General features: G+C 52.4%; 2 protein-coding genes across 3 annotated transcripts; both read right to left on the bottom strand.

Moving 5' to 3' along the window:
• Positions 1–607: 607 nt before the first annotated feature.
• Positions 608–17261, bottom strand: ADCY4 (adenylate cyclase 4). Of its 2 annotated transcripts, XM_070427112.1 has the most exons (26): positions 17165–17261; positions 16667–16871; positions 15265–15462; positions 14983–15144; positions 14228–14377; positions 13645–13793; positions 13455–13566; positions 12663–12790; positions 12351–12509; positions 11961–12093; positions 11587–11760; positions 8870–8913; positions 8411–8497; positions 8155–8224; positions 7733–7830; positions 6970–7054; positions 6739–6876; positions 6042–6152; positions 5604–5788; positions 5321–5405; positions 4453–4611; positions 2665–2811; positions 2273–2380; positions 2042–2156; positions 1613–1737; positions 608–1529 (listed from the first exon to the last, which is right to left on the bottom strand). In XM_070427112.1, the coding sequence occupies exons 2-26, from the start codon at positions 16823–16825 to the stop codon at positions 1377–1379; spliced, it is 3234 nt and encodes a 1077-aa protein (XP_070283213.1). In that variant the 5' UTR covers positions 16826–16871; positions 17165–17261; the 3' UTR covers positions 608–1376. The 2 variants fall into 2 exon arrangements, with proteins under 2 accessions (XP_070283213.1, XP_070283221.1); XM_070427120.1 differs by lacking the exon at positions 12351–12509.
• Positions 17262–19557: 2296 nt separating this feature from the next.
• Positions 19558–23726, bottom strand: RIPK3 (receptor interacting serine/threonine kinase 3). Its single transcript, XM_070406830.1, is given in 12 exon segments — positions 19558–19730; positions 19732–19838; positions 20688–20748; positions 20876–21226; positions 21462–21541; positions 21652–21819; positions 22030–22076; positions 22202–22347; positions 22756–22896; positions 22898–23066; positions 23209–23349; positions 23561–23726. Coding segments are annotated over 12 exon segments (1512 nt in total). The 5' UTR covers positions 23581–23726; the 3' UTR covers positions 19558–19649.
• Positions 23727–24126: the final 400 nt, after the last annotated feature.

The following is a 24126-nucleotide window of genomic DNA, read 5'->3' on the forward strand; positions in this document are numbered from 1 at the left end:
ATAGTGGAGAGGCACATCCTTTAGTTTCCCATGATTTTCAATTTTGAAAGGGACACGAAGACAGATAGACATTACCCTCCTCCACCACCACTTCCCCCATTGGGACACAGGTGGCTTGCAGATCACACTTAGAACAACACAGGTTTGCAGACTCCTGAAAGAGCTGACCAGGGAAGACCACCCATGTGGACTCACCACTCCAGACTTCGATTCAGCCTACTTTCTGAGAAAATTCATCACTGCCTGTACTCTGACACTAGTGATAGTTATCTTTGTTAGCATGACTCCAACTTCCTGCTTACTAACCTTCATCCTCTCAGTGGTAGGTATTCAAGGGGATTGCCTTCCTTCCCTCCAAGTCCCAAGAAGGCCTCACTTGAGAAACCAAGTTAGCAGATCTTATCTCCTAGATTTCACATCAGCATTTCGCTGGTCCCCAAAACACACTCTGGCACAGGGTGGGGCTGAGGGTACTCTGTGACTGTGGTCACCCTTAGGAAATGAAGATGCCCCAAAATGAAAGGGATGAGTCATTCTTTTCTAGGGATAAATGTTGTCTTAGAGCCCCTATTCTGATAGCATTTTAGGAAGATGGTAGCAGCAGTGGTAGTGGTGTACTTTTTAAATCTTTCCCATAAAAAAAACACCCCCCCACACACAAAAAGAAAGAGCAATTAGGAAAAATATAAAAAATCCATGTGCAACATCTGCAACAAAGCCTCATGGACCCCAAAATATGAGCAGTTGGGAATGAACCATTGATGCTTCAAGACCCACATAATATCAGCAGAAAGGAGCAAGGGGGCATCTAAGGGGCCCGAGAACAGGAGAACCCCAAACTGTCTACAAATCCTCACTGGAAAGCATCGTGGGTCAATTTTAGAACAGCAGCTGACATTGGGAGAGACCTAATAGATCATTTCCAAGTCCTCTTACCCATGCTGCATAGTAAGCACATCATAAAAAGTGTCTGTTTAGTGTTGAATGAATAAAGGTCAAATGACATTTTCCCTGGAGATTCCTTCCAATATTTGTGGGTGGAGAGCAGGAAAAGACAAATCCTTGTGTTGAGTTATGTGGCTAAAATTCTTCATACTTCCAAGGTTTATAAAATACTGGAATCAGGTTGGCAGGCAGGCAGGGAGGCTGAGGCAGTTCTCTTCCCGAACTTGTGAAAAGAAACACACCCTACATACATTCATGCTCATGCTTGCACACACACACACACACTCACTTCAGCCTGGGAAAAAGCAGTCCTGCTGAGAAGTAAGGAGGTGATCCCAGAAGCCATATCAGCAGCTTCTGGCATAAATTGGCTCCAGTCATACCAGTCTCTTTATCGAGGACTTTTGAGGTGAAGAGTAGGGAGTGGGATCTCAGCCTAGGGCAGCTGAGGGAGGTCCAACTCTTATCAAATCTGTGTTGAGGAAGTAGGTACACAGCTGCCCTTTGCCTTTGACCTTGATAACACCCCTGCTGTAGCAGGTGTAGCCTAAAGACTGCAGGGCCCGGGCTGTCTCCTCAGTCACCTGCAATTGGAGGAAGGTGAGGGAGTATGGAGATGGCCCCAACCTTAACCACTGCCCCCATGACTCCAATGTGGCTCCCTCACTTGTATCTTGCCCAGGACTCCTGTACTCTCCATTCGACTGGCCACATTCACCGTGTTGCCCCAGATGTCATATTGTGGTTTCTGGGCTCCTATCACTCCGGCCACTACAGGTCCATGGTTTAGCCCTGACAAGAGACAAAGATGGGGGAGATATGGGGAGGGATAGGGGAAGAAAGAGCTTAAGGAACTAGGGAGAAGGGCCTGGGGGCCTTAGAAGAAAGGAGTGTGGGGCTGGAGGAGGGCTTAGGGAAGGGAGTGGGAGCGCCTCGTAGCTCCTGGCCCAGCAGCTTCATGCTCCATCTCAAAAGGTGAGTCTGGAGGGAGGTCCAGGGCTGGCCGGGAAAGCAGCTTACCAAAAATTTGGGGGAGGGAGAGCTTGGGAAGATGTGGAGGAGGTCCCAGACTGACCCAGCAAGGGAAGGCCCTTACCCACACGCAAGCGGAAGTTGTTGAATGAGTGCTTGTTGATAACGTCCAGCTTAGACCCAAGGGCCACTGCAAATTCCACCATGGTGCCGAGGTGGCTGCAGCTTCGCTCAGCATCCTGGCAATGGGATGGCCACCAGAATGAGCCAATGAGAGCCCAGGATTAAGGCCCATTCACAGACCCACCAATAAGAGCACAGGTGAGGGATGGTAGGTAAGGAAGGAATGCTGTACCTGCTGTGCATCCTGTCCAGAGGTGGCATTTAAGCCTGTAGCTGCCATGTAGGTGCTGCCGATGGTTTTGATCTTCTCCACCCCACTGAACTTGGGCTTAGAGAGCAGCTGTATAGAGAGGAGGCTGTGTCCCCATTCTCTCTTGCTTTCCCACTCCTCTCTCCCCAAAGCCCAGCTCCAGGCTAAAGGACCGGTTATAGGATTAGGAATGGTGGCAGGAGGCAGAGTGAACAGAGTTGCTGGAGAAGGCAGAGCTGAGGCATCAGAGGAGGAGTGGGAAGGCTAGAGAGGGCAGAAGGGGCTTATGGCCAGAAGAGCAAAGTAGAAGGATGGACTGGTAGGACATTCTAGAACTCTGGACATAGGATCTGGGGAACCCTCAGAGTTGTCACCTCATCAAAATCAGCAATGATCTCATTGAGCAGCCGCAGACACTCTAGCCCCTCGTGGTTGATGTTGGATTCAGAGTAAAACTCCTTGAAGTCTGGGACTGAGGCGAAGAGGACACAGACACACTCATAGGACTGGTGGTAGAGGTCCTGGGAGGGTGAGAGGCTGAGGTGAGGCTGTAGGCCACATTCTTCCCCTTCCTGTCCTGGTGTCCCCATGCCTTCCCCTCTGTGTAAGAAGGATTGGGGAGGAGGGGAAGGAGGAAAGCCAGGTTACCCTAGGAATGTCACTTCTAGAACTGGGATCATGCCAATGGGAATTATCTTTATATCCTTTCTATTGCTGAAAGTTGTTAAGTAAATTAATCAGCTTATAAAGATCTACAATTTGCAAAATCACATAAATAAATAATAGGGAAAATGAGGCCAAGAGAAAATAAGGGTAAGATTGTAAAGATAGAATCAGATCTGAGGTTGGTTCACTATATGGGTGCCATTTTAGTTCTATATTCTGGCTTTTGAGCTTTCTAGAGCCAATATGAACACAGAAACAGGATCAGTTACAAGATACCCAGATCCTATAACAGAAGAAACAAGAAGTAGAGCTACTTCTGATCTTGAGAGCAGAGAGCAGGTGGTGGGGACATAAGGCTGTGAAATAGTCCCTGAACTGTTTCTTTCAACACCCCTTGATACAGCCAAGAGCATTTCCATAGCACAGGATGGGGTGGTGGTGCTACAAAGAAGGTGGTACAAATATGTGGGTAACCTTCTAATGGTCTGACTGTAGAAAGATATTTGAGGATCTAGAGCAGCATCATCCCATAGAAATTTCTGTGGTGATGGAAATGTTCTGTGTATGTGTTGTCCAATATGGTGGCCACTAGCCACATGCAGCTGTTGAATACATGAAATAAGACCAGTGTGACTGAGAAACTGAATTTTCTCCCTCTCTTTCTCTTTCTCTCTTTTTTAAGATACAGGTTTACTTACAAGACCTGAAAATTATACAGCACACCTGAGGCCACACAGCGAGGTCATGGGTAGAGAGAGAGAAAGAGAGAGACAGTGCCTATGGACCTGGGCCTGGGATTCTGCTTTCAATTGGGGTTAAGAGTGGGAGCCTGGGGTTTCTCAGGCCCACTTTTTAAAAAAATTTGTCAATTACAGTTGACATTCAATATTATTTTATACTAGAGGCCTGGTGCATGGATTCGATCCCTCCCAACTGCCAAACATCAGTTTGTTCTCTACCAGTATATCTATGAGTCTATTTCTGTTTTGCCATTTATTTTGTTCTTTAGATTCTACACATAAGTGAAATCATATGATATTTGTCTTTCTCTGTCTAACTTATTTCACTTAGCATAATATCCTCTAGGTCCGTCCCATGTTGTTGCATTAATTTTCTACTTAGTTAACTTAAATTTAAATGGTCACACATGGCTAATGGCTACCTTACTGGATAGTGCAGGTCTAGAGAGATGGGTGGACTATGTCCTCCACACAACTCTCATCAACACTTGACAAAGCTTCTGAAGGTATGGTGTGGTCATGAGTTGGAGAAGACACTCTTTCTAAGAACTTGGAATGCAGAGACTCTTTGCTCACCAAGAACAGAGCCTAAGATCTTGTGAAAATGGGAGGTATCTGACAGGGATATGGAGGGGCTTGTGGAGCTGCCTGATCCACTCTGGGGGAGTCCAGAGAGGCTGGGCTAAGGGCCAAGACTTTCATCTGAAATTAGTCCCTATGGTATCTGAGACTCAGGAGTCAGGGGTAGGGAGTCACCTCATTGCGTCGGTTCTGGCCAATAAACTGGGGGGCCACGTGTGCAGGCAGCACGTTCTCCAAGAGCAGCCGAGTCAGATTCTCCATTGTCTCTGTTTCCTCCCGCTCCTGCCTCAGCTTCTTCTTCCACAGGAAATCCAGGCGGCAATAATATTCATTCTGGGAGGGTCACCGGGAGCCATGGGGAGACACAGTGCAGGAGAAACCCCATATTCTGAGTGTTCACCACCCCCCCCCACCCCCCACCCCCGTCTCCCATCCCCGGACTCCATGATGCCTAAAACCACCCCACCCACAGTTTAAATATCTTTTTATTGATTTCAGAGAGGAAGGGAAGAGGGAGAGAGAGAGATAGAAACATCAATGATGAGAATCCCATTGATTGGCTGCCTCCTGCACACACTCTGCTGAGGATTGAGCGGGCAACCCTGGGCATGTGCCCTGACTGGAATCCAACCGTGGTCTACGGGTTCATAGGTCAATGCTCAACCACTGAACCACGCCAACCAGGCCCACCCCACAGTTTAGAGATAAGGCTTAACATGAAATTAGCCCTGTGGAGACTACCTTGAAACTAGATTCAAACTATGGTGGGAAGAATTCACAGCAAATTTTTTCTTAAGCATGGGCATTCCTAGATTGATGGTGGGAGGGAGAAGGGAACAGGGAGAAGAAAATTTGAGGGCACTCTCCTTGGGGAGTGAAGAAGAAAGAAAGGGAACAAGAAATTTTACTTAGAAGCTTTCAATGAGTATACCACTGGGACTCAACCCTAAAGACACCAGATTAAGGAAAGCGTAGGAGAGACCAAGTCACAAATATGGGGACCCACACCGCACCCTTCATAGGGAAGAACTGGGTAGCTTACCTGCCGAGCCAAGACAAGGAGTGTGAAGAAGAAGATGAAGAAAGAGATAGCTCCCATCAGTTTGGGCTCCTTCAGCACCCCTGGCCTGAGGAGGCCATGAATCAGGGTTATCTCTTGTCCTGCCCCTTCAGGATAGCTTCCCCCTGCCCCTAGTGCCCAAGAAGTCCCCAGCCTCCCTCCTACTTTGCCCTGGGGGTGGTTGAGGTCAGTGAAGTAAGGACAGTTCTGCCCTGTCCTATCTCACCGGAGCTCCTAGGCACCTCTCTCCAGAGACCACACTCACCTAGAGTCCAAGGAGCCCAGATAGAGGCGGGCGACGAGGCAGTCGGACAGCCAGGCATGGGAGTGCAGGAAGAGGCAGCAGGAGGCCACCAGCCATAGCAGGAGCAGCAGCAGCTTCAGTTCGAAGCTCATGTGCAGAAAGAGGGAGCAGGAGAGGAAACCCAGCACGCAGCAGTGCATGGAGTACTGTGGGGCCAGGCAGGCTGGTCAGGAGGTGGGGCATGTCTCACAGGCAGGGGTGGGGGGACACCTGAGAGCTTCTGTCCTGCCTCCCCCCAGGTCCTGTCTGGGGGCAGGGGGTTTCGTACATACAAACACACACCAAGTGTGACTTATGTCTGTCCTAATCATAGGATGGAGTGGTTTTCAATTAAGGAGGAGGGTGAGGAGCCAAGGAAAGTTCTGGGAAAGGAGATTCAGGGCTGTTCAGGACACTCACTGGAATACTGATGAGAGGCAGGGACCCAGGGAGCTCCCAGGAGAGGTTGAAAGCCATGGAGGACACATTGGTAGCCCGAAAAGGGCAGTTTGATGCTGCCGGTAAGAAGAACTGCAGAAAGAGATGAGGAGCTGAGGTGATCAGGCAGCTCCTTGGGCACAATGGTGCTTGTGCTGGGTTTCAGCTGATCCAGGGATAAGTCAGGGACAGACTCCAAAGGAGCAGATTCCACTATTTCTGGTTGGTGAGGCCCCTCATTGGTGGGGGGAGCAGGGATTAGGGGAGTGGGTGTCATGAGCACTAGGCTTCTAGGGATCCACTGTGTGATCTCTTGCCAGTCACGCAACCTTTCTGGGCATGAGCTTCCTCTTCTCTGCTGGGGGATGATTCTTAAGGTGCCTTTCAGAGATAGAATTCTAGGAATGATTCTAAATTCTGAAAAATCAGCCAAACTCCACTACAAAATCATAGTGAGTGAGCTAAGTAATATATATGAAGGATGTCCACCTAAGAGTTAATAATGATTATGCCCAGATAGTAGATCATCAGTGACTGTCATTGGTTTCATTACTTGTCCAACACTTTCAGTATCCCCTAGCCTTAGTCTAGCTGTCCTCCCAAATCCAGGGGTTCCCTTACAGGTTTGGCATGCCCATCATGCCCTGATGGGGGTGCGTAGGGCCCCCTCTGCCCTCACCAGGCTGGTAATGGCCATGGCAAAGATGAGGAGGATGGTGGCAGTGCCCAGGGCGATTCGCAGTCCAGGCCGTGTGGCCACAAGGCCAGACAATGCGGGCAGCCAGTGCAGCATCTTGGGGCCTTTCAAGACACACCTCTGTGGAGGGAGCATGGGAGGCTTAGCCATGGGGTGGGAGCAGGTTGTGGTCAGAGCCCCAGTTCTCCACTTCCACCCCACAGCCCACCTCACCGTCAGATGCTCTGAGAAGCAGACGAAGAGGAGGAGGAAGAAGAGGAGGAAGGTGATGCTATAGGTGATGGCCAGAGCTGGGGGCCTAAAGGGAGACAAGAGTGAGGCCTTGAAGAACCACAATAGGTCCCCTGTGTATGAAAAGGTCACTGTATCATCTGCTTGGAAGACATGGGGAGACGTGGTTCTGGGGATCTGAACTGGCTGTCAAGGGGGTCTGGGCTGATAACAGGCATTACATGATAATAGGAGAAAGCTGAGGGGTCTAGGGCAGTGTTTGGGTGGGACAGGAACTAATAAGATAGGAACAATATTGGAAGGGGGCAGGGGGCTCACAAAAGTGGCTGAGGCTGCATCAGACTGGTCTCTGGCCTTTGGGCCAAAGCTCTTTCACCCGGCTGAGTTTTGAACAAGTCCTTGCCCCTCCGAGCAGTGGACTGGGAGTGAGGATCTACTTTCTGTGTTTGTTCACTGTGAGATTTGGGCTTCTTAATGGGAAGAAAACCTCCTTCATGGGAATGTTGTTAGAATCAAGAGACAGGCATGTGAACATGCTCGGGTCCACAGGATATAGAAAATCCACAGGATGTACGATAGTAAGTTGGGCTGTGATTATCATGGTTCCCAGAGCACATATTTCCATTTCCTCTGTGGGTTAGTGCCAAGGGGAAGTAGGCAAAAGAAGAAAGTGGGTATCGGGATCAGAAAGACCAAGAGGGTCCATATTTTGAGAATCAGGGCTTCCCTTTCTGGGCTCTCTTACCTGTTTGTCACCAGCATCTGGATGATGAAGTTGGAGAGAAAAACCAGGAATGTGCAGGCTGCATAGTATTTAAAGGCAGGGAGTGCAGAGAGTCGATACTGCAAGAGAGGGGGTCAGGGTGGAGAAACGGTCACCAGTGCTGCTCATGACCTTGAAGGTGTCAATCCCAGGCAAGGAGTGGGCCCCCCAGCTTCATGGCCCCACCCTTCAGTTCAGCCCCAGGTATTTGCTATGTGTTCTCCAAGGAGTTGCCCTCCCCTCTCCCATCACCACTCAATAATTCAATCTACAGGGTGACTTTCCTTTCAGAGAGAGGCACATGCCCTCCATCACCCCAGAATCACAAACTGAGCAGACCTGGGGAGGAGAGATGGGACCACAGGCCATTCTCTAATGCTCTCCCCCCGACCTGCGCAGCCTACCTCTTTCTCCATTTCCTTCTCTCGGAAGTAAAGTGTCAGTGGGTTGAAGTCCTTTGACTGCTTCCACTGTCTGGGGGTAGTAAGACCCAGAGAGGAAAGAGCAGGGCAGGAGAGAATGGTCAGGTGGGTCTTTCTTAAGGCTGGAGCAGGAAAGGTGCTCTCTTCCCTCCAGGTCATCAAGGGAATACCACCCCTACCCTACCACGTGAGCCCAAGACCTGCAGCCCTCCCAGCCCTCTTTTTTCCGCCCCCATACTTCTGAGAGTTGAGCTGTTCGATGACCTGGAAGAACTTGGCATCCCCAGTGTCCATTTCATCATCTAGTCCCCGGGGTGTACGGCTCCTGTACAGTGAAAACCTGGCTTGTCACCATGGAGACCTTCAAAAGCATCTGGGCAAAGCAGGAGCCACCCCCACTCTACCCCGAGGATGGAGGTAGATCACCCAGACAGCCCGCCCCACTGTCAAAATTGCTTGAGCATGTCTAGCCAGTGTGACTCAGTGGTTGAACATTGACCTATGAATCAGGAGGTCACAGTTCGATTCCCAGTCAGGGCACATATCCGGGTTGTGGGCTCAAACCCTGATAGGGGGCATGTAGGAGGCAGCCAGTGGATAATTCTCTCTCATCATTGATGTTTCTATCTCTCTCTTCCTCTCCCAATCTGAAATCCATAAAAAATAATTTTTTAAAGAATTGCTCTGGCCTCCTTACCGGTCCAGGCTCCACTGGGGGCTGAAGGAAGCCAGGGCCTTCTCCTGTTGAGAGAAGACAGGGAGGGGAGAAGATGGGAAGATGGTGAGCATCCTTGGGAGCTCTCTGGAGCGAGGCATTCATATCTATACACATCTTTGACCTTGAGCATTTGATCTGGCTGTTTCCCCTGCTTCTAATAGTCATTAGACGAAGTTCAAGCCACATTTGCCCAGTGATTCTTCCTGGCTCTTTATTTTATTATTATTATTTTATTATTATTTTTAAACTTTTAAAATAAGACTTTATTTGAGCCAAAGGCCTCAGTTTCCCTCTTTCAGCCCTTGTAATTTGGGTGGCAGCTGCTTTCTCCAGGGTCAACTCTCCACCATATTGACCCTGCTTTGCCTTATATCAAGTACATCAGCTCCATAAAAGTGCTTGTTTGGGGCAATATTAAATTTTGCTGCAGTTTTCAACCCCCCTCCTGATTCTTTTGACTCCCAGGGTGTTTATACTCTGATTTCCTCATAGTTAGTTTCTATCACTTACAAGGCAACCCCGTATCTTCTATAGGCTGGAGAGTGGGTTCCCTTGTGTTGCATTTTCCCTAAGGACTACGCAATGCCAAAGTCAGGGACTTTTCTATCACCCTGGGATGCCAAAAAATACTTATTGGTGCCAATTGAAGTGACAATGCAGAACATTCTGACTCCCCTCTGACCTTCTGTGATGGTCAGGCTGAGTTGGAGGTAGTGGGGATGGAAAACAAAAAATGGAGAAGGAAAGAGAAAGAGAAAGAGAAACAAACTTGGTTACAGTCATTTCCTTCTGCACCCTATGGACTGCGTAGTGTGTGCAGACATAAGAAAATGAACAACAAGAGAAAAGGTGAGGACAGGCACCAAGGAAGAGGATAAAATGCTGCAGCCATGGCCTAGGGTAAGCAGTGTGGTGACCTTCTTCCCTGCTCCCCTTGCCTCATGTGAAGGAAGAGGGTCACAGGGGCCACATCCTCCTCCTCAATCAAAAGCTTACCTATGTGAGAGGCGAGGGAGAGACTGAGACCAAGACAGAAAGATTGAGAGGTACGTTTGAGGTATGAGTCCATCTATGCATCTAAGTGTGGGCCTAAGTTTTTCCAAACTTCCTACCTGCCCATCCCCACATCCCAATGCCTGTAAGTTATTTGAAGGCAGGGAAAACATCGTATTCACTCCTGTCTTCTCAAGAACTAGCCTAGTGCCTCCCACATAGGAGATGCTCAAAATTGTGGAAGGAGTGACTGGATGGATGGGACCTACCAGCACAAGCATGGCCCCACCACCCCAAAGTTCCACATTGTTTAAGAGTAAGCCGGTCGTGATTCCCAGGATTTCTAACATGTGACTGAAATCCTGGAATTTTTGGGGCTGAGAAGTGAATTTTTGGGCTAGTGAGGTCCTGCCTATAAAACAAGGGGCTCCTACTCCTCCACCATGATATTTCTTAGCCTTCACCTTAGTTGGGGTTGTGAAGGTCTGATATGGGTCCTGGGGCGGGGGGGGGGGCATCCCCACAAAGGGGATTGCACCCAATGTTGTCTCACTTCCCTGGGCTCCCAACACCCCCACTCCTCCCCCGCCCTTTACTCCATCCCCACCCTGGAGGCCTCATCCTGCAACAATCAGCTCAATCAACTGGGTCTTGGGTTCTTCCTTCCTCTCCCTCCTGCAAACTTTGCCCTTCTGACCTCTCCCCTACCCTAAGTCGAGGCTTGAAATTAAGTACTCAGCTGCCAATGCCCCCTCACTCCCCAGTGGTCACTGAGCTCTTGCCTGCTTTCCTGATGAATGGGGAAGGAGGGGAAGGGAACATGGAAAGGGCACTCTGGAGTCATCCCATAAATCCAACCAGCTGTTCTAGTAGACAAGATCCTGGGAAGATCTGCAGAAAGGTGGCTGGAAATGCATACCAGGTTTGGAGAAGATCAGGGAAGGTGGAAGAGAGCCGGCAGAGGAACCTAATCCTTGAGGGACATAGCCTGACTCCATGAATGAGGGTTCTGGTCACTCATCATCAAGCACCATCCTCAGAGCTAGTGGTAAGGAAGATCCAGGCTCCTCCACTAGCTGGGGGTCAGTGATTACCTGACGGTGCTATGCATAGGATCAGCCAGTAATTGGCCCTGCCCTAGCTTCCGCTAGACAAGGCGCAGGTCCACTCCCTGCTCTCCCTCCATCACTCCTGCCTGCTCATGGTGACTTCCTTCTTCAAAGCCATGTGAGATTTTCACTGTCACCTCATTTTATCTGTGTACAAGTGCTTAAGAGTGGGGGTAACAACCAATTGCCCCACCTCCCCATTCCTAGTGGGGATTGAAAAAAAAGAGCAAGTAGTTGTAGGAATTGAGTTAAAAAGAGACATATCCTGGTGAGAATGGGTATGAGCACTAGCTTCAGGGGCAGGAGGACATGGGGTACCAGGGGAAAGGGCTTCCTGAGTCGGGGTTGGAGAGCAATGGACACGGTGTCTATGGGAATCTCACACCTTCTCTGTGGTGAGCTCAGAGGGCAGTCATCTTTGCCTTTTCTCTGGAAAGAATGGCAAGGAAGGTCCAGAGTCAGCGACTGGGGTGACCAGAGAGTTCAGGACCTTGAGATATCGTCAGGCAACTGGTGGTGGGGGCAGGAGGCTAGGAATGGGCAGTGGGGGTGGGTTTATGTAAGTGCTGGGGCTCATGGTGGAGATGAACATACCGGGAGAGGAGTGGAGGTGGACACAGGGCTCTCTACGTGGCTCAGGTGAGCAAAAGGCTTGGCTGCACCCCAGGATTCCAGGTAGCGGGTCATCAGCAGTGATGGACGCATCTTGGGGCCCTCAAGAGAGGACAGCAACCCTCCGGCAGTGCCCTTCTCATCCTCTTCCTCAGCCTGGAGTATATGAGGGCTGACAGTCAAGATTACAATCCCCCCACCTCCCGTTCTCCCCATACCTTTTAGAAGCTTGTGTCCCTTCCCCTGAGACATACACTCTAGGACCCAGGAACTCAGGTCTGGCAAAGAAGAGATAAAACCTGTGGCTGTGGGTGGTTAGGGTGGGTCAGCCCCTGGGTTCCAGGTTAGGCTTTTACCCGGGGATCGATGACCAGGTACGTAGGCTCCCCTAGCTCCCGAAGGTATGGGTCCCGGTGTTCTATGGCTGCATCCTCCACAGCGTAAGCTCCTGCCAGCAGGGCCAGGGTAGCCCCTGTGATATGTACTCGTCTGGAAGGACGGGACAGTGGGAGTTAGGAGGGAGCACCTTCAACCTCTCATTTCTTTCCAGGATCATTCCTGAAATTCTAACTTCAAGCAAGGCCCTGTGCTACAGGAGGTCTCTTCCAGCTCCCCTTCCTGCACCCCAGGGTCTCCCTGAGCCCCACATGGGACTGTGCTCATTTTAAGGAACTATGAAAAAGGAGGCAGCAAAGGGGAGACCTGGTTGGCCTCCTGCTGTAGCCTCCTGGAGCCCCAGGTCTCACCCTGGCACGCCACCTGCCTCCATGTGGTTGGCCAGTGTGACGTCATGGGACCAGACATCATACTGCCACTTCTGCAGCCCGATGACTCCACAGAGCACGCTGCCCGAGTGCACACCCACGCGCATGTTGATGTCCACACCGGTGGCTGCTCGTAGTTTCCTGAGCAGGGTGTGTGAGGGACAATCTGAGTACTGTCTTCAGCCCAACCCATGCCCCACCCCTCCTTTTCTCCCGGAAGACTTCCATTGCCCTGCCTGCTCCTCTCCCACATCCATCCCGCAGGACTCCTCCTGCCCGCCCACCTGAGCTGACCTGATGGCCCGGCACATGTCCAGCCCCATGCGCACGCAGTTGATGGCGTGGTCTGGTAAGGAGAGGGGCAGCCCGGAGACACAGTAGTAACAGTCTCCCAGGATCTTGATCCGCATGCATTCATGCTCCTGGGAGTGTGTGTGTGCAGGGGGGAGAGGGGCACCCGGTTAGAAGCCAGAGGAGGCAGGAGGAAGTTAGAAAAAGAGTAAATATGGTGCTCCTGAAGAACTTCTGATGTTGGAAGTGTCTAGATCAGATGTAGGGACTCCCTTAACTTGACATGGGGCTGCCTGAAATCTCCCATACTCGTGTCTTACTCAGAAGGGTTTTTCAAGGGTTGGGATGCCTGTGGCTCTCCACCTTTGGCATGTGTAGGGTGTATTCAGATTTGCGCCTATAAGTGTAGCCTCAGCACTGAGAGTTTTGGGGTGGGAGATCCAAGTTTAAGTTGCTTGGGCGCAGCCCTAAGGTCCAAGCAGGCGGCTGGGAAGGGCCTCCAAAGGCTAGAGCATCTGAATGCCTAGATTTGGTTACAGTATCCAGCGACAACTGTGTTGGGGTTCTGAGCATATTTGGGGGCTGTGGTTGGGGCACCTGTGGAGCTGTTGAGAGACCTTTCCAGACTTGAGGTATGTGGTGAATGGGATGCTTGCAAGGCTTTCCTAGTTCCAGTGGTGTATCTGGGAGCCCACATGGGTTCTGAGGTGGGACCGGGATCTGATAATGTAGGGATTCCCTTGGAACGGGTTCTCCAGAGGGGGTGCTTGAAGCAGGGAGGCAGGGTCCCTTTACCTTGGCGATCTGGTCAAACTTGCCAAAGAGCTCATTGAGCATGAGCACCAACTCCTTCGGGGAGCACTCACTGGCCAGCCGTGTGAAGCCCACGATGTCAGCATACAGCACGCTGGGCAGAGCAGACTACAGTTAGTGGGGCCATGGTCTCAGCCCGTGCCCCCTCCGCTCCAGCCATCCTTGCCCATACCTGACTCCCTGGTGCCTCTTGACATAGAGGCTGTGGAAGTTGTTGGTGCTCTCCGGCCTTGACCCCTGTCCAGCCTGCAGCCGTGCCATGATCTCTGCCTTCATCTCTCGGGCCAAGTAGGCAGGAAGGATGGACAAGAGAAGGTGTTCCTGGGAGAGATCACTATGAGAACCAACCCTCTTGCACCCTAAAACCAGGAGCCTGGTTTTAGCCCTAGGAGCCCACACCCTTTCCCAGCCCCACTGGGGGTTCCCCAGGGCGCTGTCCCAGGGCCTCCCACCACATATACTAGCTATGCTCCAGGACCCCATCCTGCACTGATGACCCTTAGGGACTGAACTCCCAGCACCAAGGTCGGAATTAGAATTCGTTTAGTGACATAGGGTTCTAAAAGGTTTTAACAAACTTCAGTTTGTTTGAGCCTCCCAGCAGCCTTCCAAGCAGGCAACAGCCACTTTTGACAGGAAGAAACAGGTCAGGGGACCCGCCCAAAGTCATTCAGCTTGTGAAGGAGCCCAGTTGTGTGAATAAGTAACAGCTCTCTCAGAGCCCAGGCCCCACCAGGCCCCCACTACCAGCGGACCTGGTGCTTCTTCTCTGTGTCCAGCCGCCGGCGGGAGTGCAAGGAACTGAGCGCCTCTCGGAAGGTGGCGCGCAGCGCGCGCTCCATCAGCGCCTTGTGGTACGCTCCCGCCACGTTCCCGCACAGGAACAACACCGCGTTTGCTGCCAACTGTGGGTGAGGGTCACCTCAGAGGGCGCTAGACCGGGCAGGGGTGGGGGTGCCTATGTGTGTAGCTGGAGTTGGTCTCCAAAGGGGCTGGGGAGGACGCTACCATTAGAGACCCAAGTATTTCTAGGCAAGGCTGCCACACAGTGGGGTCCACAGGTGGCGCTTCTCCCCCACCCCGTTCCCTCTGCTCCAGACTGCTGAACCAACATGGCTTTTTAGGTCTAGAAACCTTTGCACATACTTCTCCATCACCCTCCTCCCACCCCATCCTACATACACCATAGCACAAAGCTACTCAAGCTCCAATTTTTGCATTCTCTGTGAGGGTTCTATCATCTACATCTGTCCCCAGCACCCTGGTCGCCTGTCCAACTCCCTTCCCCGGGGGTGCAGAGCCCTCTCCTGGTGTCTGCAGGCATGGCACTGCCCTGGGTGCCAGCTCCACGGGGGCACAGTGGGGACCTATCTGTGTTCGTGTCCTGTGCCTAGTGTCGCATGCTGCCATGGAGTCACAGCTCATCATAGGGTTGGTGAATGCCCTGATGAACCCAGCAGTGCCCAGCGGAGCCGGCCCTGGGCGCAGCCTGTTCTGCATGCATGCTCACCTGCGGCAGCAGCGCAGGTCTTGAGTCTAGTTGAGGTCCAAGATACAGCCCGAGGACCAGCAGGTGTGAGAAGGAGGAGGTGAGGCCCGCAGCTGTGGCGTCCCGCATGCCCAAGGGCAACATGGCATAGGTAGTGAAGATGACAAAGAGGAAAAAGGACACCTGGGGGAGGGAGGCGGGAGGCTGCAGGCTGACACTGCTGCTCTGCTCTATAGAGTCCTGGGTGCAAGTTTGAGGCCCGGCGTCCCTCTCCCCCCCTGCTCCACCTGCCGCCCCTCTCACCTGGTCCCAGGCGCTCACCACGCCCCCAGTGAATAGGAAGCCATGGCCTAATGCAAGCAGCGCTGCCCACACGAGGCCCGACAGCGGACGCGTCCAGCGCTGCAGCCGCTGCTCGCAGGAAGCCAGGCCCAGCAGCAGTGAGAAGCCGCCCAGCGCGCACAGCACTGTGGTCAGGAAGCCCGGGTCTGCGGCCAGCTCCTGTGGGGAGGGGCGCGTGTGGGGTTTGGGGAGCTCATCCAGGAAGAGAAAGTATGGACAGCCCCTCAGGCCAGTTCTGAAAAGTGTCTCAAACCCAAGTACAAAGTAAGGCAGGGCACCTCCGCTTGCCATTTATATTAGGTCGAACCGTAGGAATTGCAGATAATCTGTTTGTCATCTACACAGCCAGCAATCTTATATGGCTCAAGCTAACATATCACTTGCAGGCTGCAGAGTCCGCTCAGTCATAGGCCATCTACCCAGAAATTCTGGCTTCCGTCCCATATGGGCCATTTGTGAATCCCTGATCATTCTGAGCCTCAGTTTTCTCATCTGTCAAATAGGAATCATAGCACCAGCCTGGGGTCGGGAAGCAAGTAATTAAACCCTAGCTCACAGAAGGCGCTTAGAGATGAATGCGTCCAAGTTTGACCAATTTGCTCGGAGAGTCCCGGGTCGGCACAAACCTCAGGATTTCCGGCCCCGCAATCAGTGCTTTGGCAGCAGGGGGCGCCAGGAACCTCCCTCGTCTCCAGAGGCTGTGCCTCGCCACCCCACGCAGGGCGTAGAAGTCCCCCTAGTGTCTTCACCCTTTGTCCCCGCTCTCCCCTAGACTGTGAGGTGGTCTCCCCACCTTACCTCCAAAGAGTGAGAAGAAAACTTGGAGCAGGATGTTTCCAGAAATGGAATGAAAAACCCCTTTTCTCTCCCCCGCCCCCCAAAGGAAACTGGAAACAGGCTTAGTTTGGGACTAAATGAGAGTGGGATGGAGGGTGCCTTCTGGGACTCTGTGGGTACAACTGCCCCACAACCCCTAAGTGGGAAAGAAAACCAGGAAACAGATCCCCACAGGGCCCAGTGTAACTCTCTATCCCTTCTGCCCCCTCCACTCCCTGGAAAATCGCAAAACCTGGTGTTGGATTGACTCTAGAACTAGTGGAGCACAGAAGCTAGTCCGGTCTGTCAGCGCCCCGAGGGAAACTGGAAGCCTCCAGGGCCCAGCTACCTCCCGGTGTAGACCCGAGAGGTGAAGCGACTTGACCAGGGTCACCATAGTTCCTAGGAAGGTTCAGCGCTTCTTTCCTGGGTCCCAGCAAAGAAAGCGCATGTACAGAAGACCCCACAGGTCTCACCACCGAAAATGCCCCCCTGGGCTGTGACCCGCCCGCGCCCGTGAGGCTGGGGCCCCGGAGGCCCTGCTCACCCTGCCGCTGGCCCAGGCGACAGCCAGCAGCGCCAGGAGCGCGCAGAGCACGATCACCAGCAGCAGCAGCAGGAGCGGGTACTGTTGGCTCAGGCTGTAGTAGGTCTCATAGAAGAGGTCTTCGCTGGGTGGCGGCCGGGGACTGAAGAGTCGGGCCATGGTCTCCCCTAGTCCCGCGCTGCACCGCCTGGACGCAGGCACGGGGCTGGGGAGGGTCGGTGTCCGGGTTACCGCCCGCGGCTCCAGCCAGCCCCAGCCGCGTCCCCCTCACCAGGTACAAGCCGCTGCCATCCCCACCCCCAGCCTCAGGCCATCCCATCTCCTTCCAGGCACACCCTGTGGCTCCCAGTGTTCTCCCAGTTGGCGGCAAGAGCTCTGCCCAATCCTTCTCTCCTCCTCCCTCAAACCCGGACTCCAGAGGTGCCCGAGGAAAACCTCACCTCCAGGGGGACAGGATTTGGGGTTGAAGCAACGGGTTCCCTCTTTTCCCCAACTCACCGCCTGAGAGGCTGCTGCAGCTGAGTGTGCCAAGCCCGGGAGGGAGCTCGGGGAGTTAGCTGCGGAGTCACTCCTCGCCGCAAAGTTAGTGGCTCTGAGCCCCGGGCGACAGGCGCTTCCCTCCCGGCGCCGCGGGCCCCCTCCCACTTCCCCGATGAAACAGCCCGGCCCTTCCCGTGCCCGAGCGGGCCTCCCCAGGCCTCCTCCCCCACTCTGATTGTCTCTCCTAAGAGCACTGCCTTTCCCCTTCCCCCTTCCCCCATCTAGGAGAGAAGGTGACTACACGAGAGACTCGAGGGGGTGGGGTGGGCCCGCGGAGTGGCAAGTGTTAAAACTGAGGTACAATGCTTGGATGCGGGGAGGCTGAGAGAGGGCTGGAGAGACGAAGATGGGGGCTCATTTCCCCCTCCAACTCTCGGGCCTGGACAGCCACCGCTGTGGCCCTGGCCAAATAATTGTCTATTCTCCCGCAATCGCCAGCTCCGTGGTTGGGGGCAGGTCTGTGCATAGCTTTGAGAAGCCATAGCTTTCCACTCCCAGACAAGCGGAGACCCCAAAAGACTCCCACCTCAGAAGCAGCGTGCATGTGAGTGTGTGTGATGGAGGAAGGTGATAGTGTGGGGGCTGACCTCGGAGAAACTGGAGAGGTCTCTCCTGCTGGGCACAAGGTCTGCAAATTCCCATGGAGAGCCCCTCCCAGGACCCCACAGCCCAGTCTTTGTAGCCCAGAAGAAAAGCAGGGACAGCATCTAACCCCAGAGTTTGGTTTAGAGTCAGGTCTTGCCTGCTCTAGAGGAAGTGCCCTGCCCTGAGATTAGAGTGGGCCCCAGGAGCCAGGCCTCTGGGATTCCTTCCTGCCATGGCTGGGCCCTGACCTTGTGTGTCATGACATTGCCCACCCCCAGCTCTCAGCATTCCACTTCTGGTCTCAGGGAGACTGCTTTGCCTCCGCCACCCTCAATGCCAGCTCCCCAACTTCCCATCCATGTCCCTTCTCTCCTATGGCTGACACCTTAGCCTCCTGCGTGGTACTTTGGTTAAAATACCACCACTTTCATAGGCAGCAAAATAGCAGATAGATGTCTTGGCAATATCTTTACCACTATAGCTCCTAAGGCAATGGAAACTAAGGAGAAAATAAATAAATGGGACTACATCAAAATAAAAAGCTTCTGCACAGCAAAAGAAACCAATAACAAAACAACAAGAGAGCCCACTGCATGGGAGAACATACAGAGTGGACAGATTATTATGACCACCCCATCAGTACAATGAAGTGAATTAGTTATGCAAATAACAACAATAATAAAACCTTGAGAGTATTTGCTTAGGAAGTTTTTAATATTCAGTATTTTTGGAAGTGTCAATGAAGTACTGATGGGGTGGTCATAATAATCTGGCTGGTCATAATAATCTGGCCACGCAGTGTATTTGCCAATGTTATCTCTGATAAGGGTTCTATCTCCAAAATTCACAGGGAACTCATACAACTTAACAAAAGGAAGATAAACAATCCAATCAAATAATGGGCAAAGGACTTAAATAGACACTTTACAAAAGTGGACATACAGAAGGCCAAGAGACATATGAAAACATGCTCAAAGTCACTAATCATCTGAGAGATGCAAATCAAAACAGCAATGAAGTACCATCTCACACCTGTCAGAACAAATCAACAAATAGACAAGTGCTGGTGAGGATGTGGAGAAAAAGGAACACTTGTGCACTGCTGGTGGGAATGCAGACTGGTGCAGCCACTATGGAAGACAGTATAGAGTTTCCTCAAAAAACTAAAAATGGAACTCCCATTTGACCCAGTGATCCCACTTCTAGGAATATATCCCAAGAAACTAGAAACACCAATCAGAAAGGACAGATGCACCCCTATGTTCAAAGCAGCACAATTTACAATAGCTAATATTTGGAAATAGCCTAAGTGCCCATCAGCAGATGAATGGATTAGAAAACTGTGGTACATCTACACGATGGAATACTATACTGCGGTAAAAAAGAAAGAATTCTTACCATTCGCAACAGCATGGATGGAACTGGAAAGCATTATGCTAAGTCAGAGAAAGATAAATATCACATGATCTCACTCATTTTTGGAATATAATGAACAAAAATAGATTTAAAGACATAGAAACATCGAACAGACCATCAAAGTTTAGAGGGAAGGCAGGGGAGGGTGGTGGCAGGGGAGTAAGAGACCAACCAAAGGACTTGTATGCATGCATATAAACATAACCAATGGACACAGACACTGGGGGGGGGGGGGGTTGAGGACCTATGTTAGGGTGTGTGTGTGGGGGGAAACCAGGGAGAGGTCAATGGAGGAAAAAGGAGACATATGTAATACTATATGTAATATTTTAAACAATAAAGAATTTTTAAAAAATACCACCACTTTATTGATTCCTGGGGGCACAAAGTCAGAAAACCTCAACTAGTTGCCTCAAGTCCAGGAGTCAGTTTAGATGCTTCCTCAATTTCTGTCATTATTATACTGGCCCTGTGGCCCAGGCCAGGCATTATGTTCTTCTGGCACTTCTTTGGAAGCTACTTGTGGTGAAGGGGATGTTGCCAGCTCCATCCGAGACATCATATATCACCATGTGGTTGTTGTTTCCAATCTGCACTCCTTGGCAGTTATTGATGGAAAGGGACCTTATCCCTTGAAAAGAAACAGAGGTGTTAGTGTGACGGTTAAGTTTTCAGCAACTTAGTTAGGAGGAGCAGCAGAGTGGAGGGGCAGCAGCACCTCCTGTTCTCCCCGGGGAAATGCAGAGACGGGGTCTCAGGGCCTCCCAGGGAAGGTGTCAGGGATGCCTTTGCCTTTCCCCGGCAGGCTGCCCCTTCAGAGCTGGGTGTGCAGAAGTTCAAGAGTGGTGGTAGCTGACGTTTCTGACACGGGTATTTGGATCTTTTCTGCTTGGAGGCCCTCAGTACTGACATAGCCACAATGGAATTTGGGGCTTCACAGAGTTGGTGCTGGGGAGCTAGAAGGCCTAGGACAAATCCAGGCTTTGCTGCGATCTCAGCAGGATCCAATCCCAAAGAGCATCAGTTTCTTCATTTATGAAATGAGAAGATTAGAGTAAGTTGCCTCTAGCCCTTTCTTTCCCCTTTTCTACCCCTCCTTGGGTAGGAGCTGGCAGCACCCCACACATAGGAGCTTCAAAAGAGGGCCTCTATATATGGTCTAGAGCAGCGGTTCTCAACCTGTGGGTTGCGACCCCTTTGGGGCTCGAATGACCCTTCCACAAGGGTCGCCTAAGACCATCGGAAAACACATACATAATTACATATTGTTTTTGTGATTAATCACTATGCTTTAATTATGTTCAATTTGTAACAATGAAATTGGGGGTCACCACAACATGAGGAACTGTATTAAAGGGTTGAGGCATTAGGAAGGTTGAGAATCACTGGTTTAGAGGATGGAGCTGGTGGAGGAATTGAACGGGGGCGGGGTAGGCGGGGGGGGGGGGGGGGGGGGGGGAGAAGGAGTGGGTATGGTTACCTGGTATTGGACTTGGTCCCGGCTCCTCGGGAGGCCGGTTGGTGCCACCTCTCTCAGCCCCCTGTGAACAACACAGAGCTCTCAGGCTCCCTGTCTTGAGGCCTCTTTCCAGAGCATACTTCCTCAGTCCCAAGTTTTCCCTGAAAAGGGGACAAGATTGGCATCCCCTAGTCCTGCCAAAGTCTCACCTGAGTTCTTTGGGGTCCAGGACTTGGGGTCCCAGCCGAGGTGGGGTTGGGCACCTGATTTCTGAATGGTGAGGTCTCTGAAGTTGGGGGAAGTTGTTCAGTTGAATCCGAAGGCGCCCCTGCTGTCCGGGCATGCGGAACATGCTTTTCCTGTGCCTCAATCTTCTCAGGAAGGTTTGTACATTTTTCAGGAACAGAGCTGGGGGGCCCTTTCAGATTCAGGTTTTTCATCATTCCAGAGACCGTGGAATCAGGGGTTGCCCCACAGTCATCCATTTCTGTCCCCCTTGAGCCTGTCTCAGGGGCAGACAACCTGTTGCTGCTCCTTTGCTCCGACAGGAACTTCTTCACCTGCAAGGACAGGGAGAACTTGCTGGGTGTGGAGGTGGGAGAGCCAGTGTAAACCCTAGGAAGAGGTCTCTTGGCCCATAACTGCTGTCAGGGAATCAGGAATGGGGTGGGGAGAGTGGGATGAGGGCTAGGACATAAAGAGCAGTGGTCAGTGGGGAGTCACTGGGTGGCCAAGGGAGCCATGTGGTGCCATTCCTTCCCAGCTCTTAGGTTGGGGCTGGTGTTGGGTACTCACTGTGGAGACTGCAGCATCCATTTTTGTACCAGCTTCAACTCGTACCAGGTGAAGGGCGCTCTCAATGTTTGGTTGGCAGTCTGGAGAGAAGGCAGAGTGGGTGGCAGGTGAGCAAAACTTCTTTCTCTGAGAAAGCCCTCTGTTGACAGATTGAGACCCAACCCAGCTGCCAGTTTAGTGGCCAGTTCACCTTGGAAGGAAGGCCTGTGCTTGGGCTCATGGCTCCAGCAGCGCTGCATCAACTTCAATAGTCCCTCCAGGCCAGGAGTCTCAGGGCCGGGCTGGGGCAGCTCTGTCAGTGGGGGCCGGTTCTGGATCTCATACACACCTTGCTCCACCAGTGATATCTTGTTCACTGCTGAGGTGGGGGTGGGGGACACGAAGGGAAAGCATTCGGAGTAGGAGGGGCGACCTGCTCCATCATAGAATGGGGCAGGGAGTATAGTCCAAGGGGAGGGGAGGAGCGGGTAGGACAGTCTGAGCAGGTAAGCAGGAAGTGGGGGGCTTGGGGGCTTTCAGGAGGAGGGTGCCGGGGGTTAAGGATCCAATAGTCTGCTTGAAGTCTTACTCTCAGCTTCTCTTCCTGCAAGCACCGCCCACATTAGGATCCCAAAGCTGCAAGAGACAAAAAGCTGAGGCCTCTCCCAACCTCTGGCATAACTTCTCTTTCATACACCTTCCCCTAGAAGGGCCCAGAGAGGTGTAAAAATTGGGGGGGTTGTTAGGCATGGGTGTCTTACCTGTAGACATCACTGGCCATAGTAGCTTTCTGGTTTACATCAGCCAATAGTTCTGGGGCCAAGTAGGCTGGGGTGCCTCCTGACACCCCAGACCCTGCCCCTGACTGTGAGGCTCCCAGAAATGTGGACAGGCCAAAATCTGCCAGCTGCAAAGGAAGGGAAGGAGGAGGAAGTAGGGAATGGATAATGCTAGGCAGCTCCAGAATCCTCTTCTTTCCCCCACCCGCAACCCCACCCAAGGTACAGGTCCAGCTTTGTAAAGGGGGTGAGGAGGGTTAGGAAAACCAGTAGGACCAATTGGGCCTTGGTTTGAAGGTCTGCGTCCCCTCTGAGGGTGGGTCAAAGTCTGAGTCTCCCGGGCTGCCAGCCATGGGTCTTTGGAGAGCCTAGTGGGTGGGCAGGTGGAAGTGGCTGTGTCAGCCCTGTGTCCAGAGGGAGATGCTGAGGGCATTCAGTAGACAGAGCTGCAGGAGATGCTTTTTCAGTTGGTGGGGCTGGAGCAGTTTCGGGGCACAACCTATCTAGAGGCTGGGCTGGGATGCGGACAGGCTGACCTTGGCATGCAGGTCTGGGTCCAGCAGGACGTTGGAGGGCTTCAGGTCCCGGTGCAGAAGCACGGGGTTCTGGCTGTGCAGGTAATGCATCCCGAGCACCAACTCCTGCAGCAGGCGGCAGATAAGTGGCCAGGGCCGAGGGGCATTCGGGTTGTAGCAACCCTGCCAGGGAACCGTTCTCCATGAATTGAGTCACCAGAGCTGGTCCTGACACACCGCCCCACTCCAGCTTCTCGGTGATCCCCATCAGGGTCAGCACGTTGGGGTGACGCAGACTTGCCATGGCCTTCACTTCCCTGGATATCATGTTCCTATACTCCAGGAGAGAGTTGGAGTCTTGCTCTGCTGGGCAGATCCCTCCCTTCCCCTCAGGCCCCCCACCCCCACCCCCAGGACAGCAGCCTGCTGCCTCAGCAAGACCCTGGCTAGTCAACCAGCAGCTGGGACACTCACGAGTCAACGATCTTGACTGCCACATTGCAACCCCATTTCTGGTGTTGTGCCTGGAACACTGTGCCAAACCCGCCTTGGCCGATGTACTCCGGGTTCTTCAAGTCCTCGATGGACACCAGGGGGGCTGGGGCACCTTTGTACCTGGGAGAAGGGGCCTCTTCACCAGCTGGTATTGGTCCCAAGTCCCTGCTGCTTCCCACAACCCCTCTGCTCCATGGCCCCCCGTGACTCAGTAGGGTCAGTACAATCCACAGCCTCCCCCATGAGCCCCACTGTCTCCTGGCCTTGGTACCGGCACAATGGCAGTCCCAGATAAGTCCAAGGAGCACCCTGTGTCTCAGTCTCCACTCACCATAACTTGCTGAAAGACATCAAACTGGAAGGTGCCAGGGGCTTCTGGAAGTTTCGAGTTCACACGGATGGAGTGACTTCTGGGAATAGGGTTTGTGGTAGAGAGGGGTCTGGGGGTGAGGAGAAGGTTCAATCTCCAGGCCACCTAAGCCACTGAACTGATTCTGCTTCCCTGCTCTGAGTGACTGAACAACTTCCTGTTACAAGGGCAGCTGAGGTTCCTCCCGCCTCTGCAGTTCCCGCCCCAAAGGGGCTGGGCAGACAGAAACTTAGTGTTTGTCTTTTCTAACTGGCATTTCCTTGAGCGCTATGTGCCACAGCCTGGTTAGGGGTCACTTGCATTTAGAGTGCCATGAAGGAGTCCTCACGTTCCAGGAACCCACAATCAACCCATTCCTACAGCCAGTGTCTCTCCCTTCTCCCACAGGCCTCCCACCTCCACCACCTGCCAGGCCTGGGCTGGGGATGGGATGGTGCTGAGGAGGATTTCGTGGTCCTAGGGCTCATCTCTCCCTCAGCTCCCCTAAGATCAGAGCTAACACTTCTGTCATGCTCACCATGTGCCAG

Source organism: Myotis yumanensis, unplaced genomic scaffold (genome assembly GCF_028538775.1).
Source record: "Myotis yumanensis isolate MYYU_CA2020_CCGP unplaced genomic scaffold, mMyoYum1.0.hap1 SCAF_1, whole genome shotgun sequence".
Lineage (NCBI taxonomy): Eukaryota > Metazoa > Chordata > Mammalia > Chiroptera > Vespertilionidae > Myotis > Myotis yumanensis.

Excerpts from the sequence above, each read along its gene's own strand:
- ADCY4 (XM_070427112.1), bottom strand. The coding sequence starts at position 16,825 with ATGGCCCGACTCTTCAGTCCCCGGCCGCCACCCAGCGAAGACCTCTTC. Across the intron at positions 8,498-8,869 it reads CCCCAGTGGAGCCTGGACCG|GAGCCGTACACCCCGGGGAC; the intron begins GTAAGGAGGCCA and ends TTCACTGTACAG. Across the intron at positions 7,831-8,154 it reads AGAAGGAAATGGAGAAAGAG|TATCGACTCTCTGCACTCCC; the intron begins GTAGGCTGCGCA and ends CCTCTCTTGCAG.